Source organism: Pectinophora gossypiella, chromosome 10 (assembly GCF_024362695.1).
Source record: "Pectinophora gossypiella chromosome 10, ilPecGoss1.1, whole genome shotgun sequence".
Taxonomy (NCBI): Eukaryota; Metazoa; Arthropoda; class Insecta; order Lepidoptera; family Gelechiidae; genus Pectinophora; species Pectinophora gossypiella.
Window position 1 is genome coordinate 14,455,253 of NC_065413.1, and position 21,775 is coordinate 14,477,027.

A 21,775-nucleotide genomic window follows, 5' to 3' on the forward strand; every position below is an offset into this window, starting at 1 on the left:
GTTTGGTTCCCTAATAATAAATGGTCAAATGGATAAGTTCTAACGGGATATACAAAATATTGTTTCATGGCCGGCACTTCACATTTTCACCAAAAATTTATGAAAATTCAGTATTTTTTTAATTCGAATAAAACCGAAAATATTGACCCTACAGCTTTGGTGCCAGTTTGTAATAATTTTGTAAATTTTTTTGTAATAAATGCTCAGACAGATAAGTTCTAAGGATAATACCATTATTGTTACTTGGCCGGCACTTTACATTTTCACCAAAAATGTATGAAAAATACAGTTTTTTAAAATCGAATAAAACCGAAGATATTGACCCTACAGCTTTGGTGCCATAGTAATAAATGCTCATACGGATAAGATCTAACAGAATATAGCAAAATTATTTTTTGGCCGGCACTTTGACTTCTGGGCCGAAATCCGATGATCTCCTTTAAGTTTTTTAAGAGTTCATACGACACTACGACAGAAAATAAATTGGGCATAAGTAGGCATACATTATATTTAAATGGTCTTTGTTGGAAATCCTTACTTTTAATACAAATATATGCGATAAAAATATTTTCCCTTGAAATGGGAATTTTTCGGGTTTTTTCCCTCAGAATTGGGAAAATTCCCAAAACGCGGGAATTTTCCGGGTAAGAACCCAACACTAGTCTTGACAAGCTAGTTTTCTAAGAAAGTAGTTAAAGTGAGTTTAACTTTTATATGAGTGAAAAAGTGCAGAAAGTCCCGCTGATGCTGTTACCAAAGCTACGTAGTGGTGATATAACTCCCTTTTATTATTCTGACTATAATTTTACTAACGATGATGCCAAATTCTGTTTAATAACTTGTGTTTAAAATGGCCGGCCGGCAATGCGACTTGTAAAGATAGATGAGTACTCTTTAGGGGGCATCAATAAGTAATGCCCACAATTGAAGACGTTGTCTGTATGCATAGCTTGCAATTGTAGAAGCCTTCCTTGGCTACCGTTGTCCAAATGAGTAGCGAAATCGAAGAAGTATTTCCTGGCCAGGTTGCATCTAAGAGTATGGTGCACCAAATGTAGAGGCTTTCTTGGCCATGTAAGTGCTGGCGTGCACACTGTTATGAGAGGCTTTCTTGGCCATGTAAGTGCTGGCGTGCACACTGTTATAAGAGGCTTTCTTGGCCATGTAAGTGCTGGCGTGCACACTGTTATAAGAGGCTTTCTTGGCCACGTAAGTGCTGGCGTGCACACCGTTGAAGAGGTCTTCCTTGACCACCTAAGTGCTGGTGTGCACACTGTTATAAGAGGCTTTCTTGGCCACCTAAGTGCTGGCGTGCACACCGTTGAAGAGGTCTTCCTTGACCACCTAAGTGCTGGCGTGCACACTGTTATAAGAGGCTTTCTTGGCCACCCAAGTGCTGGCGGGCACACTGATGAATAGGGCCCTCTTGGCCACCCAAGTGCTGGCATGCACACTAATGAATAAGTCTTACTCGGCTAACTAAGTGCTGATAAGCACACCATTGAAAGGGTCATGTATAAGAGGGCAATTAACTGACATAAAGTAATACCTGAGAGTAACTAATAAGATCACATACGCTGGTGTTCAGCCAGAGTCATTAAGAGAGATAAGCTTACATTCTGCAGGGTGATGTGTCACCAAGTAGGTGGTAGTTGTATCACCAATCAGTAGTTCATTTATGTTTCTTAAACTTACAGATGGAGAAGTAATCCGTATCCATGAGGTGAAAGGAAAGGTGTAAGGAAAGCCATATTGAGGATCTGATCACTGACATAGGAACCTATGAGTGAGTAAGAGTTACATCCTATCTACACATACTGACTGGTATTCGCGACGTCAGTCTAGTATGTGTGCATTCACATCCCTACAATAGATTCATAATTCTTTTATTATATACATAATTATAGATAGAGATATATCGTCCCTTAGCTTACAACACCGCTTAAGTCATTTTTACCAACTTTACAGGAGACGAAATAAAATGTCTTATTTAAAATATCTGTAGATTTTTTTATTGCTACTTAATACATACTCTAGTTAGCGGTTAATAAATAATTATTTATACTTATTTTGACGATTTACTTTATTTTAACCTTTATTTTCTTCATCCAATGGCATTAATATGTAAAAACCGCCAATTTTCGACTTGAGCGGTGTTGTAAGCTAAGGGACGATATATAAGTGTAAAAGAGTCGTCGCGACAAGCCGCTCCATAACTCAAAAGTTTATGCGGACTTTTGAGTTAATTCGTTTGGGGTTCGGAGTAGGAGTCTACTCCGAGGGTGGGGGCTTAGGTTTCATCATCATCACCGTTCATCATTTCATTAATCATCAAGAAAAAAAATACGTAAGAAATGGCTGTATGGGCATAGTTCCCTTTGCCTTACCCTTCGGGGAAAACCAAAACAAAAAAAAAAACGCCCACCCATGTTGTTGGTTGCATAAAAAAGCTAAAATGGCTGTGATTGTTTATTGCTGTATTTCAGTGAACATTTTAACACTATTTCTGTGTTCAAAACAAATTAAAATATCTCAATCTTTATAAATATGTTATTTTTAATACCTAATCAGAATATTTAAATAATTAACTTGAGAAAATAAGATGTCTCAATGTTACATCATGAGCGTGAACAGGGTTGTGACCTCGAATGCTGGGAATACTAGTACCGTCAATCCTCCAGCAGCAAAGGAAAAAGTCATGTCTTATGAGGAGAAGACTGTAGGTTCCACTCCTTTCTTTAAATGCGAAGCGTGCCCGTACATGGCACTTGCGGAAGACGATATAAAGTTCCATCTTTTCACTGTCCATCCTGAATTGGCAAAGACAAATGGACTCGCAGACAACATCCAGATCAACTGCCCAGGCTGCGTGAGCATTTTTGACGCCGAGGAGACTCTTAGAAACCATTTACGGAACCACCACAAAATGGGCATTAAAGATGTGAAGAAAATGGTAAAAAGTCTCGTTCAAATAGCTCTCAAAGACGCAAAATTGAAGAAAGAAGATAAAACACCTGATCCACCTCCTGGGCCTATTAGACAAGAAATAGCTGAAGTCAAGATACCACAACTGATAGAAATAGTACCTGATGTAAGTGCAAATAATGAATCTCTGCCAAAAGGCGTGGCTTTTATATCAGTAGACGAATTAAATAAAATGAGCACTCCTAACTTCGAAAAGGTGGACCCGAAAGAGATCATACAGGAAGCAAGTATTAACATTGTGTATACTAATGAAGTGGCTGCTCAATTTGTGAATGTGAGTAATACAGGGACTTCAAACACAAACTGTAGTGTTCTGCAAGTATCTAGTGTGACACCAGACCTGATATCCTCTATACAGCCGCATGTGGCCGCAGTTATTGACAAGACCAGGTTATCTCCACCACGGACAATAGAAAATAATATAGATTCAAAGTCACACATACCACAAGTACTGAAACCCTGTCTGTCTGTGGGACCAATCTCATGCACTCTCAAAGACCATGACCTTAAAGATCACAGTTTAAGTGAACATGAAAGAGAAATGAAGCTAGGCAAACTGTGTTCTGTAAATAATTGTGTATTACGTCTTAAAGATGAAAACAAGCTTGCATACCATAGAAAATGTCACCGGAATGGACAGCTTCATTGTCCAGAGTGTGTAAAAGTGTTTGTTACTGTTGAAGTTCTTCACACACATTTATGGAAGGAGCACGCTGTTGATATAGAACTACCTACATGTGAAATATGTGGCTTCAAGACTTATAGCAAATACAGACTTTATAATGTACACATGAAGTGTCATAGGAAGATTAAAGCATATTCATGTAAGTATTTCTAATAGAATAATTCTGTAAATATTCTTGCCTTGTTATGATAGTAAATAAGTTTTTTGACTGCATTTATAATGCATCATAATATAATACTGAAGCTTGTCATACTAGAGCATAGATTAAACAATACATATAAAAGAAACACACCATACTGTATTGATACAAGCTTAGATTATCTCACATTAGGTTGTGATAATAATATACCTAATAGTTTAGTCAAAAAACTGATTGGAGATGTCACAACTTATATTGTAGGTTATATTACATCCTTTCAACACTTTTTTTTCATCTTTTTTTATTAATATAGGTATGTGCAATAAAGATGCCTACATAATATTCTACTTCCCTAACTTACCGTTTTTCTATTCCAGGTCCACACTGTTCCAAATGCTTCAAGAATTCCAATCAGCTGGCGAAACACAAGATGATCCATAAGAAGGAGGAGGTGGTTCCCACCACTACACAGTGTTCCATCTGTCAGTTGCAGTTTTCAAGTGAACGTAGGATGAAAGCGCATGTTGCAGCTGTCCATGAAAAGCTAAGACCGTTCAAATGTCCTCAATGTGATTTCACCGCTGCTAGGAAACCGGAGATAAAGTTACATCTAAGGTCACATACAGGTAAGAATTTAAAAGGGATGGATTTGTATACATACAAAATATTTGTCTGTCGAAATCACTTTGTGAGACTGTCCTTTGTTTGGTAAGGATATTGCAGGCTTGAATCACTTTTGGTCACAGCACGGTAAACCGTTGGAACACCTCCATCAAACCGCGCTGGAGCAGCGTGGTGGAGTATGCCCCGTACCCCCTCCAATTGATTGAGGGGAGGCTTGTGCCCAGCAGTGGGACATATATAGGCTGTTTATATTTATGTTATGTTTTTTTGTATAGATACATAACTTATAGTATAATAGTAATTTTTAGTAGGGTATGGGCTTGGCCAGCAGTCTCATATTAAACTCCTATGAAAGGTATGATGAACTGTTGTAACCTGTTAAGGTTACCTATCAGCCCACTACCCATAAACTATAATATACCTACTTGCCATAATATGGGTACCTACTTCTCACCAAACACTCCCGAAATTTTGTTCAACAAAACTCGAGACTAATTAATATTGAATTTGGAACATTTAAATCAAGAACTCAATCAACCTGTCAATTTAAATTTTATTTTATAAGGTAGTGAGGTATTTCGATTTTTTTTGATGAGAAGTGTAGTTCACTTGTTCTAGAGCATATGATTCCTTAGTACTTTTATGACTTGCTAGACTCATTTGATTCATCATCCTCCTGCCCTTATCCCACTCTAGGTGTGGTCAGCGCAAGTGTATTCCTCTTCCATTCATTTCTGTCAGTCTTCATCTCGGTACTCATACTTTTCACACACATATCCTTCTTTACACAATCCATACACACTTTTTTGGGTCGGCCCCTATCCCTATATCCATCCACATTCATACTCATAACTTTCCTCGTTATGTGTTTTACATCCCTCTTCATTATATCGCCAAGCTAATTTGATTATTTAACTGAATTTCGTGTATTGATCTATGTTACGAAAAGTTTACTTTTGAATGGACACAGAACCTAGAATGGATGATACTAATTGCTTGCTTAGTATACACAGTTCAAGCGGACTCTTGTATGAGAGTCATGCGTGTAAATGATTAAAGTTTACTTATAATAGTTAATGTGTCTTACACCGGGTTTTATACATGCTAATCAGCAAGGACTCAATATTTCAGGTGACAAACCTTACGCCTGTGACCAGTGCATGTATCGATCAGCCGACCACAACGCCATGCGGCGTCACAAGAAGTCACACGGCAAAGAAAGTGCTTACAAGTGCAAGTATTGCCCGTTTAGCACCATACAGTCTACCTGCTTCACTTCACACATGATCTCCAAACATCCGAACATAAACTCTGATGACGTCCATCGTTGCCCATATTGCCGGTTCAAAACCGTCAATAAAGATAAGTATGTCGTTCATCTTACAACACACACAGACAAAGAAGGAATCCAATTGCTCATAGAAATGACGAAAAACATCAAAAATAAACCAAGTTGGACGATTCCTAGCGACAACAGTGACAAAAATTCTAGTGAACAAGTTTCTCAAGACCAAAATAAGGAACCAGATGATAAAATTGACTCTTCTATAGATGTTGAAGTCTACGATTGCGATAGTATATCAGAAAGCTTGCCTCAAGACTATTCAAAAACTTTCACTACTAATACAAGTAATGTACAACAGACAGATTTTAATAATCAGGTTATGGTACAAGATTTGAGTAAAGACGATAATAATTCTGACTGTCTTATATCTGAAAGCTCCAACGACACTATGATGGAAAGACATCAGTACGCCCCTCAGCTTCCTTTACAAATGGCGTATGACAACCCTCAGTCAAATCTTCATGGCTTTTTGAATACTTCAGTGTCGATGGAGCAAAATTTACTACAGAATAACAATGTAAATTCTCTCGCAACTAGTCATTCTTCTATCGGAGGCAACATCGGTAATAACATAATGAGTAACTTCCCAATTCGACTTCCACATGCACCACAAATATCAGTAAGAAATAACATTACTCTTAAACCAGTAGACAAAATATCTATTCCTTTAACTACTAAAGTGACTGGTCCTATCATCACACCTACTCAAATTCTCCCCGTGCCGTCGTCAAGCAACTCGCCTGTGAACATGACGAATGATCCTGAAGGAGCGCCGAGGAAGAAGCCAAAGATATCAGTAAAAAGTAACTTAATACTCAAAGGACCTGATCAAGTAAATATGTTCCATTCACAGCAGAAAATGGCATTTAAGCGGTTGGAAGACAATGAAAGATTTGGTTTAGGAGGGCCTGTGACCTTTAATAACTTAATCACAACGCAGTTCATGCAACTACAGCCTGAACCAACTCTAAGTGAATCTCCTAATAACATAATGCCTTATCCTCAAGACACGTTGATGGTGGACACGGCGAATACTCCAGTGGACAATGGGATCAATGACACGTCGCAAATATTCACGTTCAACCAGCAGATGAATGTCAACCAGATGACGATGTTACCCCCTCCACAGAAGATTCAAACCAACGATCCTAGTTATATCAAGCTGGAGGCTACGATAAAACAAAACACACAGTCGCCAAGTCTAGAAAGAATGTGCAACGCGAATCTTCTGAGTAACCAAGCCCTGAATCGCGAGTATAAAGCTTCGCCACCTTTAGAAGACATACACAAAAATATGAATGAGATAAAAAATGAAGTGAAATCCGACACTTACTACAACCTTACGTTGAACAATAACGCAACAAACCCATCTGTGATCGATCAGTATTTAATAGACAATATAATAGGAGAACAGTATAATGGACACTTAGATCTTTCTGCTGTAGTACTGCCAGAGGTTTCCGATGACCAACAGAATGACGTCATAGAAATAGATGACAATTCTGATGATAATAAATTGCTTCCACGATTTGATATGAACTTTCCTCTAGAATCCCTGTATCTCATGCATAATGACTTTCACTTTTTAGAGAATGATGTATCAGCTAACACCATGCCAGCTGATGTGAACGACATGAACAGAATAGTCCCGGAAATCCCCATTATAAATCAGAAAGATAATTTAGAGATGTCCGATAGCTCAAATAATGATTTCCAAAATTTTATTCAAGGAAAAAAGGACCCTATGATGAATACTTCAGTTAGACCGACGACTAATAAAATAAATGTTAAAAATATAGAATTAATGAAAAACTAATGTACGTATACAGGGTGTTAGTGACATCGCAACGAAAACTTTGAGGAATGATTCAGACCATGATTCTGAGTGATTATCAAGTGGAATTTGCAAAAATATGGAACTGAAAATAATTAAAAAATAAACGCTAAAATTATCATGAATTTTCCGATAGGAAATTCCACTTGATAACAACTTAAAATTATGGTCTGAATCATCCCCCTCAGTATTTGTTACGGTGTCACTAACACCCATACGCACTTGTATGGCTAGCTGTACATACTTGTACGGGGTGTAAGTGACATCGTAATTAATACTGAGGGGCGTGATTCAGTTTAATATTCTGAATGAATATCAAGTGCAATTTTCCATCGCAAAAGTAAAGATTATTCCACTTGATACCCATTAACTCGGAATCATGGTCTGAATCATCCCCCTCAGTATTAGTTGCGGTGTCACTAACACCCTGTATGATTATACATCGTAAGTAAAAGACTGTTTAATGTTATGATTATGTTATTTATTTAATACTGTAGAGGAATGATACAATTGTTTTACAATATACGGCTATAAAATCTTGACTGCTTCTGACTTCTTGCCATTTGTACAGTTTCCAGTTTTCGTCGAGGTCACCGAAGGGCTTTGGGTCTGTGTGGACGCCTTTCCCGTCGCCTGGGCCTATGATGATGAGCACGTCCCCAGAATAGTGCTTCAAGTATTCTTCAAAAGCTGGTCTGTTGTTGAAGTAGCAGAACAGTAAGGCGGTGGAATGAGAGTTTTGAAGTAAGTTGACTATGTCTTTGTCTAGCGCGGGAGACGTCAAAAGGAGCGGTATGAATGTAGGCGGGGCATATTTACATTGCCACCATACGCCGTCTACTTCTACGCCTGACACTGGAAGACCTGGAAAAGAAGAAAATATAATAAATAACATAACTGTATCCCCGAAGATGTATACATAAACTGCCTATTACGTCCCACTGCTGGGCACAGGCCTCCCCTCAATCAACCGGAGGGGGTATGGAGCATACTCCATCACGCTGCTCCACTGCAGGTTGGTGGAGGTGTTTTTACGGCTAATAGCCGGGACCAACAGCTTAACGTGCCCTCCGAAGCACAGAATCATCTTACTTTTTCGGACAATCAGGTGATTCAAGCCTGAAAAGTCCTTACCAAACAAAGGACAGTCTCACAAAGTGATTTCGACTATGTCCACATCGGGAATCGAACCCGGACTCGGTCTTATCGTGAGTCTAACGCTCTAACCACTAGACCACGGGGGCTGTTAGACCACGAAGATATATGCAGATGTGTATTATAGTATTATCATAGAATAAGGAATAATACGTATGGGACGGTAACAAAATAGGTATAATATATTACGCAACATAAACATGATAAAGTTTGTGTCTACCAGAAGTACCACAATTAAATGATTATTTAATAATAATAATTCTAATAGTCCTTTGTCAGTCTGCCACTCCTAATTTTTTTCGGAAATCCTTGAACGCAGAGACTAATTTTAGTATACCTGCTGAGGTTGTACACGTTATAGGAACACATTAAAATAGGGTATTTGACTGGGTCAAAAATAAATTATAAAATGCTAAACTAAAAATAGAAGCCAGTGTTCAAAAATCAGTCTAATTTTACTTTTCGACATCGCATTTGATTTATGAATTAAGTAACATTGAGTCACATTTCCATACAAACTCCAAAGAAAACTTTCGTTTTGACGTTTCGTAAAAAGTATCTCATTTGACTAGATTGTCAAGTAGCTTTGAATCGAATATTTCCCTATTGGGTCGTGTACTAGGTTCAAGATAAATTATGAAATTCGGATTATTAAATAAAGACAGATCTAAAACTAAGGAAAAACATTATCTTTTTTCTATTTAACTTATTTTTAAATTTTAATCAAGAAAAATATAATAATAAGTCCGTCATTTTATCACGTTTTTCTATGACGTCACAGTGTGCTTTTTCACACAAATTCCATAGTAATTGCGTGTTTTGACGTTTACTAAAAAGTAACTGATTTGACTAGTTGGAAACTAGCCTATTAGTTGGCATCTAGAGCTAATTATTTTTTAACTGGTCGGTCCAATTAATTTTGTGATTCTCCTATTGAGTCGGGTGATCAGTTTGATGTCGGCCACATAAGTGTTGCGACCTCGTTTCTTGTTATATTTGTCTTCAATGTGCAAAATTTTTCGGTTTTTACATTTCCTAACCTCAAAAGGTAAAACGGAACCTTTAGAATAACTTTGTTGTCCATCTGTTTAGACATTTTTTTCCTCTAAAGTGGTCGTTGTTGTGGTGTTGTGTGTTGTGGTTGTTGTTGTGTTGTGTCTTCGTTGGCTTAATCTTTTAAGGATATGAATAGCGTCGTTATTTACTTAGCCTAGTTTGTGCTAAAAAAATATAATTCCTTTTTTATAAAAGAATCTTCATCTTCAATCTTTTACGATTGTTCCTTGCTTGTTATTATTGCAAGTTTTCATAATATTCATGAAAAATAAATAATAAATATTATTTATTAGGTAAGTATACAAGTTTTTCCACTGATAATTATGATGGTTCTAATTTTGAAATAAATATCGTTGATTTGATGATGTTAGTAGTCATGTTGTTGTTAGATAGTCAAGTTTTGTATAAGGTTCGATAGATAATAAATGTTTCTTTCAACTGGGTCAAAGATAAACTATACAATGCTAATCTAGGTACTAACAAACAAAGGCTATGGCTGCTTTTAATGATGAATTCCATACAAATTTCATAGAAAATATTCGTTAAAAGGTATCTCATTTGACTATTTTGAAATTTGTAATTTTTTTCTTATTCAACCAAGAGCCGAACAAACATAACATAACAAATACTTTATTGCACAAACAGGAAAAAACAAAAAACAAAACAAAAGAGAAATAGAATTAGTACAATAGGCGGCCTTATTACAAATTTGTTTACGAATTAATGTTTGGATCATAAATTATTATCACGTGCGTGCTTGGCGGCGAAGGAAACCATCCTGAGGAAACTCACAATCGTGAGAAAATAGGTTTCAAAGGTATGTGGCATGTATTGGGCTGGTTTTCGTTTCGCGGGTTGGAAGTTTAGACGGGCAGTCGCTTGTGTGAAAAACCGGGCCTGTCAAATCTTCAGGTTAGGTAAGCGGAGTGTAAACGGGATAACGCTAGGGAGATTATGATTACTAGAAATATTATTGTCATACCTGTAGCTTCCGTGATCAACCATTCCAGCAGTCCACTACCACAGCCTATGCTTAATATTCTACTACACTTCAGAGATTCCAAACAATTCTTAATAAACTCAAAATTGTCCAAACTAGGGAATACCCACAGCAGCTTGCTCCTATCCGGGTGGTTGTGATAACTTTCAACTATCTCTTTCCAATTCCTTTCTTTGTACAGGTTCACAACGTTTTCTATGTCTTTCATCGTTGATTTTTTTACTTTATTATTAGGACTTCTGGTTTCGTGTAGCATTGACAGTGAAACAGTCCGACTGGCGAATACTAGTCCGACTGTTATGTAAGGTATAACATGATTGATCTATTCATTGCCACACAGGGCCGGATTCGCAGCGATAATGTATGTGGAAATAAAGTTTAGAAACAATAAGGGACTTTCCAGGCTACGTTCTGGCGCGATATAGCGTGATAATTACCTATTTTTTTATTAGTCGGGTGTACATAATTATACAAAAATAGAATGCAATGGCTGAGGCATATATAAAAATAATTGTCGCTTGATATTTCGATCAGATATGTATAAAATTACGTTGCTATCTATGTTCGGGGTTATGGGTCAGAGGAAGAAAATAGAAAATACTTTAGTAAAGAAAAGAGTAAATTTATTAACGCAACACACCCTACGCCATTGCATGTCAGAGAGAGAGAGGCCGTAGACAAACATAGACACTATAGTCTTTTTCTTAAAATAATAGGGATGCGTCACACACGACCAACACCAGTGATGTGACATTGCTACCATAACAATCTATATTCATTTCTTTTTATTTTGATCTGCTGCAAGAGGGAAACCAGTGTCCTATTTTTCCCTAAAAAAAAGTAACATTGAGAATGCTACACCGACAAGAGCGTGGCTCTTAAATTAGTGATGAAGTTTTTAATATCCTTTGAAAAACTGTTCTTACCTCCTGTTCCTGTTTCCTCCTCCTGTTCTTTTCCTTATTCTATGTCTGTCTGACGAAAGTTTAGTATTTTGGCTTTGTTCTATAAAATTAACCTTTGTAGAATACGTCCCTGTTTTTTTTCTCACTGCTGATATAAAAATTGGCCGTCTACCAAGAATACTTCAAGAGTTCATATTAGTTCCGTCAAGATATTTAAAATAACATCGAATAGTTATATCACTCTGTTAGTGTTGGTGTGCATGTTTATTTATTTATTTGTCGTATTGTGTATTTATTACACAGCCGCAAGTCTCTTCGTTTGTTGTTGAAAGTTCTCTACGGGAATATCATTTAACAAATATTCCAAATTATTGACATATTCATTAGGATTTAACATACATACATAATAAACTCACGCCTATTTCCCACCGTAGTTCTGTGGTTCACTGGCTTGCTTTCCAAACGAGGCACCAGACTTGCACCAATGAGTTAATTTATCTTAATTGCAGTTTTCACTACACAGTTGCATCGTCTTCGCACTCGTCACTTTCATCTGTTGCTGCTTATTCTACTTCCTTATGAGGTTTCTTCTTGTATAGCACCATAGCCACTATAGCCAACTGGATACTATGAACGTAGCACAATTGTTGATAACAAGGCAAAAGTTTTATTACGGACGCGCCATCGGTAGTGTGGAAAATGAAACCATTCGGTTTGAGTTTAGAGCAAAATCTGTAATGTCAAAAACGTAGAAAAACAAAATAATATCAAAATTCAAATATTAAAGAATAGAAAAGAAGTAAAAAGTAAAACATTAAATAGGTTTCCTATCGGCGACATGCTGGCCCCTCGTGTGGTAACACAGTAAAATTAGGTAGCCGATATTATAAAACCAAGGAGCAAAACAAACATGCATCTTAAAATGTAAATATAAAAACTACCCTGGGAGAGGGACCAACTTCCGGACGGGACGGCGCAACATTCCGGCTTGCGTAGTAACCTCCACAACATGCACTACACCATCGCGTCTGGGGAAGGTTTTAGCAACCCGCCCACGTGGCCAGACTCCACGTGGAAGGTTGCCGTCGGCAACTAAAACCTGGTCTCCCACCTCCAGGTTTCTGGTGGAAGCGGATTTGGGCCTAGGAACAAGCGTTGGTAGATATTCCCGGACCAATCGAGTCCAGAAATGATCCGCCAAACGCAAACCTTTTCTCCACCTAATCCGACGAACAAGGTCGGAATCATCCAGCTGCCCAAGCACCGAGTAGGGAGAAGACGAACCAACTAAAAAATGAAACGGAGTAAGCGTCTCCTCCGCATCCGGCGCCACGGCAACATGGGTGAGCGGACGGGAATTTACGTGCGATTCCGCTTCCAACAGGAACGTGTTGAAAATGTTCTTTTGTAAGGAAACGCGAATTCAAAGTAGCTGAGAGTGCTCTCTTGACACTCCCCACTAAGCGCTCCCAACAACCACCCATAAAAGGAGCCGACGGAAGGATATAGGACCACACGATCTTTAAGTTCAGCGCGTAGTCAAGTAATGGTTGGTTGTTCAGCGTCTTGTTGGCACCCATGAATGCAGTCCCATTGTCAGAAAATATTTTTCGTGGAACGCCTCTTCTTGTGATGAACCTTCTCAGCGCCATAATAGCACAGTCTGCATTGAGACTCGTCACAACTTCTAAATGCACTGCTCTAACTGTCAAACATGTGAACAGAGCGACCCACCGCTTCTCTTTGTGCCGCCCAACGGTCAATAAAATCGGGCCGAAATAATCAAGGCCCACGTATGTGGTATATGTGGCCTTTCATCGTGAGCCAACCTCTCTGGCGGCAAGTCTCCGACCGCTGGCAGTGTAGGGGAAGCCTTCTTAATTCGGCAACGCAGGCAGGAACTTGCTACCTTCTTCACTGCAGGCCGTAGACCGATTATATAGTACTGTTACCGCAACTCGTTGACCTCCATCTCGTTATTACTATGGGCTGCTCTTACATGAAAATGGGCTATTAGCAGACGAGTCGTTCTGTCTTTTCCTTCGAGAACGATTGGTGCGTTCGAAACAGGCATATTACTTCTCGCTCTAATCCTGCCGGACAACCGCAGCAGCTTCGTCGGTTCGTCGATGTGGACCTCTATACCTCTCAATCGACTCCCTTTCGGCAACGGCTCCCCACGCAGGACCTTTAGATACTCTTCGCTTAGCGATGATAATTGCTACTAAGAGAATCTGATGCTCCGCGTTGAGCATATCATCTATAGAAATACCATCAACCAATTTTGAATTTTGATCGATCAAAAGCGCCGCCTTAAAAGATCTAACACATGCGTTAACGCGATGATTTCTAAGTCTTATGCTGAGTTATGTGAAGGTGAACCGTCGGGCGGAGTTTTGTGGTATCTGCCGCATTTTGGAGTGGTGCATCCTCAGAAACGTAAGCTCAGGGTGGTTCATTTTATTAATTTATTTTATTTTCAATTTTTATTAAAATAAGAAAAAATAGAAATAAAAATTAATAAAATAGGAATTAATAAAAGAATCACAAATAAGAGCTAATTAATAAATAAAAACTTAAAGGATTAAATGTATACTAAGTCTATCCTAAACTAAAGCATCTGAATTCATTATTATTCAGAATCATCTGTGAAAGAGAATTCATATTTTTTTATTTTTTTTTCTTTAAATAGGTCTTGCAACTTGTTGCTGCTGCTTTCCATACTGTTGAAATCTTTCCATTAATTGTTATTCCATAGAATTTGCAGAACTTTTCTCTGTCCTGAACTGAGAACAGTTTGGAATGGAAGGAATTCAAAAAGTATCTTGATGATTCTACCATCTTTTCATTTCTAGATTTTTTCTGCCATTCTTTATTTTTGGCATTAATCACTTCAGAGGTCTTAATATAAGGGACCATTATAACATCAAGACACTTTTTTGCATCATCTTGATTAGCAGTGAACAAGATACTAGCACACACCTGGTGTCTAGCAACTGAGGGGAATTCTGCATGTATCATTGCCAACTCTGTATACTCAATTGCCATTGTTATTGTTGAGTTATGCAAGAAATTCAACACTATATCTGGAAAGCATGCTATCATCCTTCAATCAATCAATCAATAATACTTTATTGTATAACAACATATACAAAGGACATAAACATACGAATAAAACATAAGCACAATAGGCGGCGTTATTGCTAAACAGCAATTTCTGCCAGGCAACCTTAGGGTGAAAGAAGATTATCCTTGACAAAGTTATTGCATCATAATCACCAGAAACTGCTTTACGCACTTTTAGGACAGAACAAGCAGAATTAAAGTTTTTGGTCATTTCCTTACTCTTCATTGTTACCTTGATTCTGTCAATGTAATAACATACCCTCTGACAAGTCCAACTAGGCATAACAAAGTTATGTTGTCAAGTGAGGTCTTCTTGATAATAACAGATCCCACTTCTGACACCAAAAATATGTGGAAAATGAAACCATTCGGTTTGAGTTTAGAGCAAAAACTGTCAAAAACGTAGAAAAACAAAATAATATCAAAATTCAAATATATATAAAAGAATAGAAAAGAAGTAAAAAGTAAGTGAGCATCAGAATGACTGCCCAAAATGACAGATCAGCTTTAAAATATTACTAACATCCAATACGTTTTAGCTACTATTTAATACCTTTGTATAGATATTTTCTACCTAATTAATAAAATAAGAAAATTTATTTTAAAAAGGGCCAGTCATTCTGATGTCTGAATGACCACCCACATTTAGAATCTCCACAAAAAGGCTCTGAAATGTAAATTCACCTACACACAAATTTAGTCCCTATTCAATACCTAAACAAATATTTCTTTTTAGATTTTTAAAACAACAAATAAAAAAATATGAGCAAAAAATGTTTTAACGAAAATGTTTATTGTTTACAACTCAATTATGCACATAATACAAATTATAAAAAAGGAACAAATGCAATAAAAGATTAATATGTATATGACCCACGGTCGGCCCACTGTCTCCCCCTAAATGGAGCGTCGTCGGCCTCCAGGTCTTCAATAATTTTCCGCACCTCCGGGTCCTTTAGCTGATTCTCCCGCACCTCAGGCGGGCTCCTGGCTGGTACATCGACTACGACGGGACAAAAATCGCAGTTGGCCTGCTCCTGTGGACAGGGTGGGCGTGAGAGCGTGTCTGCTATGACGTTCGATTTACCTGGTACGTATTCTATGCGCAGGTCGAACTTGTAAAGTCAACGCCCATCGTGCTAGTCGTCCACTAGGCGACTTAGTGCTCATCAACCACCGCAAGGATTGATGGTTGTATTTGACGATGACGTGACCGTCCTCTAGGTAATTATTTTACTGACTTCTGCGCTTTTATTCACAATAACGTTACCTCTATATCTCGATTTTCCTTTTTTTACAAGATATTGTTTTATTAAGACTAAATCATTATAATACTTTAATAACTCATCAGCCATAGTCTAACTAAAATGCAATGAAAGTTATCCATCTCCTTAACTACTCCAATAATATAGTAAAATAAAAGTACATACCATTAAGTTATGTAACTGAGCATAGCTTATAGTCCCTAATTTACCGCTTAAAACAATAGTTCTGAAAACGCATGTTTAATACATAATAAGCACTTCCACTTCAGTCGCGCACTATTTGTTTTATTTTCACGAACGGTTATGGGTAGGTAGAGCAAAATTCAGTCAGTTCTTGGTTCCAATTTTTCTAGCCGTATGTTTGGCTCTGTTTGTCTTCGCTCTCTCCGACCAAGAGTTCGACGATAGAAAGCCGCTCTATTTATCTCATCTCTCGTGCAAACCTTGTGGCATCGACGATACAAGTAATGAATCCAATTAGCCCTCCAATACAAATGAGGGCTATTATAATAGTCAATAAAATGGTTACGTTTCCGACTTCATTCTGCAGCTGTTCGCCGCTCGTTGCGTTGTTACCACCTGCAGCATTCTGGCTGATAAACACATCTTCCTTCTCGACCTTCGATTGGCAAATCGTAACAGATTTTTATAATACACCGCACAGCTGATGACAGTTCACACGAATCGCTGGGTAAATTAAGTCTACCCATTATGATAGCAAAACGCAATACACTATGTATTCCCTATATTACTGACTCATAATTATCATTCTAAGATACATTGATAATTAAAATATGGTTATATGTAATATATAAATATATAAATACACACTTCAATAATCATGATTTAATAATCAGTTATGTCATCGAAGTTATGATGTAACTCAGGCTTTAAACGTCGCCTACAATTAGTGCTGTCGTCAAGGCCTTTTTCATAATTAGTACTACAGTTCCAAACCGTTCTTTTCTCGAGGGGAATGCAATTACCAGAAGCACCATCTTTGAAATGAGCATACACAAGTAGTTTTTTGTAAGCAGCACAAAATATCCGTGCCGACGGATTGTTATTGAAGCCACACTTTGATCGGAAGGCCCCCAAAAATAGCTCGAGGTGATTTTGGCTTAACTTGTAAGTACATATGTTCTTTAAAGCATTATTTTCTCTCACAACGTACATATTATAAAGTTTGATGAGAGATGACATGCACGTTAGAAAACCACAGAATCCGGTGGATCTGTTTGAGTGAAATACTCGAGTTCCATCTCCAAGCTTCAAACCTTTAATATAATTTTCAGCTGCTGTAAAAAAACATTGTTTCCTCTATGTTGAACGATGTTAATGCCCTTATTTATCTCTTTGCTCTCATATTGCGGCTGTTCGTTATATCAAACAGGTTATTAAATAACCTAATGTCTTACCCTGCAAATTCTGGTATGCCTAATTGCTTACAAAATTCTAAGGCATCAGCCACAGATTCATTTAGCAATTGAGTGGCCAAGCGCACTTTCATTTTTTTGTTTCATATAGTTAACGTAATCATTTTTTAGCTTCGTTCCTAAGTGAAGATCTTTATCATTTTGGATTTTGTTCAGGAGTTCTATATAAAACTATGAAACATTTCCTTGGAAATCAATGGAAGATTTTTGTCTCCGAAGGTGTTTTTATTTTATTTCAAATTTTATGGCGTCTAAAATCTTGTAGAGCGTCATTGAAGTAGTTGCTCGGCTCAGTCTGTGTTTCTTTGTTTGTTTTATAATTGTCTCTGTTTTTGTAATCATGTTTGAAATTTCAATATTTGTATGCGTCTCAACACAGGGAAATATTTCTGGTATTGAATTGTATCTCCTTAACTGCGACTGATCTTGAGGTATAAAGTTGATATATTTTTTAATTTGGTACCTACTCATTGTTTGATCTTTCCATATTTTATATAATACCTGTAGAGTAAAAGGCGGATAGTTTCTACACTTTTTAAAAAGCTCCTTTAAAAAATGTGTACTTACCAATATTTTTTTATTCAAAGTGTATTCTCATAGTTCATTAATCTTCTAACTTACATACCCTATCTATAAAAAATATATAAATGGTATTATAAAAAAAGGTAGTAAGTAGTGCCAACCCAAAAAAAAAAACATTCTATCATGTACGCGGGCGGGCGCTCTGGTTGGCCGTCCGCTGCGTGTTCGTGAATGTGCTTTAAAAGGTACAGGTGCCACAATCTTATGCAATGGTTTTTGAGTGTTGAACAAGTTTCATGCAACCACATTAGACACATCTGACATTCAATCCAATCTGATTTCGATTAACTTAAATTATAATTTTTCAAAACATTCTACACAATAATCATTAACTGAAACTTCTTTCTTGATATCTTTTATTTTTGAATTAACATAGTTTACTTTTAATATATTTTTAGTGTCTCCAATAGATAATTTGTTTTTTTTTTGCCTTTGATTAGTAGCCCTTTAGTTGCTTTTCCTTCAGATATTTTTGAACTTATAACGTTTTTTCATTTTCACTGTTAGAATTGTAGATACGTGTTTTTCTTTTCTTTAGACCCCTTCCTTCAGTCAATTCAATAAAATCTGTGCTATCTGATTCACTGCTAGTAATATCTCTATATTGTTTTGATTTTTTATTTTTTTGTAGTCGCCCATTTTTCTTCGTAATCTTTTATTTGCTACAAACTGGTTTGTTTTTTGTTTCTTTCGATTCTTCTTCTCGATTATTTTATCTTTCGAGCTTAAAATTTGTGCTGATTTTTGACCGCTGAGACATACTCAGCGGAATTTTTGGTATAGGAGATGATTGATGTAAAAATTTCGATGGTGTTTCTTTTTGTTGATCTTTGTTCTGTGGCTCATTGAAGATATCAGCAATGGCAATGATAGACTCGACGACGGCCTTGGTGGCGTGCAACTCTGGTTCGCACTGTTCTGATCAGCTTCATTTATGATAGTTTCTGGGTTATTTTTTTTATCACAGTAGGTTGGGATTTGATCGCCTTGAAAAGTCTCTTTCTTTAAGTTTGTTTTTTCTGACAAACTCTGCACTCATGTCTAGAACTTCTTCCCACTTCTCGAGCGTCCGGAGATAAGACGCAAGTTTGGCTTCCATTTCAATTGGAATAGCGGGTGACCTTCCGAGAGTTTTGCTTTTTAAGCCTGTCCTCTTTCTTACATGATCATTTAACGTCGATGTCGGAATACCGTAAGTTTTTGAAGCTGCGTAATCACTTACTTAACTCATTTCTTTCTACTCCTCTATAGCGATTTTTAGATCTTCTTTGGAGTACGAGACATGTGATGTTTTTCTTGTATATTTATTTGGCATATTGAACTGAAACAAAAATATAGGATATAGAAAATGATAATTTCATTACTAGTGATCGCGCAAAGGTGTAAAATTTTGCTGAATGAAAATGAAAAATGCTTTATTCACCAATGCGTTTTACAAAAAGTGGTGGAAGTTTCTTTTAAGTTATATAATACTTGTGATAGAAACTTCGCCCCTCCATTGACTTGGTGACACAAAAGGACTGGATGTAGCATTTATCTAAATATGTTAAGTCTTTTTGAAGCTCTTCAGGTAAATTTCTATTATCCATTATTGATTTTAAATATTGCTCTCTTTTATGTGCAATAATAGGTTTTTCAATCATAGCTTGCCTGTTTGTTGGTTTTGCATTTTTTGTATTGGAATCCAATCTTTTTCAGAAGTTTTCGCAAATGTTCTCGACTTCCGTCATAGTTTATGTCTTTATTGTAATTGAGCCAGTAATTTCACTATGGTTAGTACTTCTTTTTTGACAGGATAAGAAAAATGCACTTTTTGCCGGATTGCACATATGTCAAAGTCATCTAAAACCTTTGAAGGCTGACCCTTTCTGTGTTTAGCAGGCGTCGATAATTTTTCACCACTTCCGGCGCCTTGCTGCTACTGTGCTTACAGAAACACCTAGAACAAAAAAAATACAGTAGGCATTCTTAGTTTTATATCCAAAACAAATGATTTAGTCTCATATTAACATATCATTTTTGATCAAGTTAATTCAAGATTATTTACTCGCACTATAAAATACAGTTCCTTTGTTTATCACAACTATAATCAATATTGTATCTAATAGTTCGCTTGAAAAATAAGCTTTTTGACTGTAACAATGTCTTGAGGGTGTTTGATGAAACTTTCCACAGTCACACTTACCAGTAAAATCAGCTGTACGGTTATATACATCGTCCAAATTGGTTAGTAGTTTCCCAGCTTGGTATTCGGCCATACACCGCATGAAAACTTTATAAATAATTTCACATGCACCACCACGATGATTCGATGCCTAAGGTGATCCTTAGGCATGATAACTATTTTTTTGTCTCCACAACTAACAAAAGCTACTCAAAAACCAAAATTCTCGCGTACTAACATGTATGATTGAAGAGATTGATAGCTCACGTACTCACTTGAAGTGTTGCCTTCAAAGACAATATGTTAGTTCCAAAATATTTAATTTCTTTTCTTTTATGTCGCACTGTAATAGGTTTTCTTAAGGCTCTCAAAATACGCGTTTGTTTCGGTAATGACTTCGTCATTCGTCTCAAATCTCTTACCACCCAGCTATTTCTTTAGGTTTGGAAACAGATAATAATCGCAGGGGGCTAAATTAACGCTTATCTGTAAATATGTTTATCTGGTATTTCGTGCTTTGTGTTGTGTGATAAAAAATAACCCTTTTGTATTAAAACAATATTAAAATTTGTTTATCGGATTACAATTGAAAATCTAATTTTGAATTTGGAATTTTCGTACACCATTGTAAAGACTAAACTGCCAGTTACAAAATTATGCTATTTTTTTATTGAATTAATTATCTTTTTTGTTTAATGACCACAAGAACGAAAATTCAGAAGTATTTCGACTTCTTTGATGAGAAGTGTACTTAATTTTCTTTATCGGAGTCATCATCAAAAGACTCTGAATGCGAAGATGAGTCTTCAGATATATGAATTATAAATTTAGGCGTAACGCCGTCGGTCGCGTCGTCGATTAGCCCTTCCAATCGTTTCATTTTCTCTTCTTTTAAAACATGGTTTACACACGCCGTCCTTTGCTCCTTGCCAATTCGCGCCATACTTTCACTCAGCAATTTTTTTTACTTCTGCCATTTTAAAACTTTTATTGTTTCGGGCAACATAATCATTTGTGCCCAAATCAACTCGATCGGGTTTAGCTCGCAGTGGTAGGGAGGAAGACGCGAAACGATAATATCTTTCTTGGCTGCCATTTCGCAGACATGTTTCTGTTGATATCTCTTTTTATTTATTTTTTGTAATAATTGTGCTTTTATTTCGTTTTCTTCGAAATCAATATTTTTGCTTTGCAACCATTTCTGTATATCGGTCTTCCTCCAGCCCATGTTTGACAGAAGATCTACTTTCCTTGAGTGGTATGACGCGTTGTCCATGACGATTACAGATCCAGGCTCTATTTTGTCTAATGTTTCTTGAAACCTTTAAATAAAAAATACATGTTTATTATCACTCAATATGACAAGTATTATTAGTAGGTAAAAAAAATTAAACAGAATTTTGCCTAAGATTATGATCCAAAAATTCTATAGGTCTACAATACACTAACCAATTACAGGAAAACTTAACAATGC

At 36.8% G+C, this 21,775-nt stretch overlaps 2 protein-coding genes and 1 long non-coding RNA gene across 3 annotated transcripts; 2 read left to right on the forward strand and 1 right to left on the reverse strand.

Annotated features, from left to right (window-relative positions):
- Positions 1-667: 667 nt before the first annotated feature.
- LOC126370016 (uncharacterized) lies at positions 668-2,180 on the forward strand. Its single transcript, XR_007566790.1, has 2 exons — positions 668-1,239; positions 1,330-2,180. It is a non-coding gene; the product is annotated as an uncharacterized LOC126370016 (long non-coding RNA).
- Positions 2,181-2,423: 243 nt separating this feature from the next.
- Positions 2,424-8,152, forward strand: LOC126369930 (zinc finger protein 236-like). The gene is made up of 3 exons (XM_050014526.1): positions 2,424-3,809; positions 4,187-4,435; positions 5,565-8,152. The coding sequence occupies exons 1-3, from the start codon at positions 2,603-2,605 to the stop codon at positions 7,592-7,594; spliced, it is 3,486 nt and encodes a 1,161-aa protein (XP_049870483.1). The 5' UTR covers positions 2,424-2,602; the 3' UTR covers positions 7,595-8,152.
- Positions 8,072-12,047, reverse strand: LOC126370002 (uncharacterized). Its single transcript, XM_050014623.1, has 2 exons — positions 10,806-12,047; positions 8,072-8,476 (listed from the first exon to the last, which is right to left on the reverse strand). The coding sequence occupies exons 1-2, from the start codon at positions 11,077-11,079 to the stop codon at positions 8,094-8,096; spliced, it is 657 nt and encodes a 218-aa protein (XP_049870580.1). The 5' UTR covers positions 11,080-12,047; the 3' UTR covers positions 8,072-8,093.
- Positions 12,048-21,775: the final 9,728 nt, after the last annotated feature.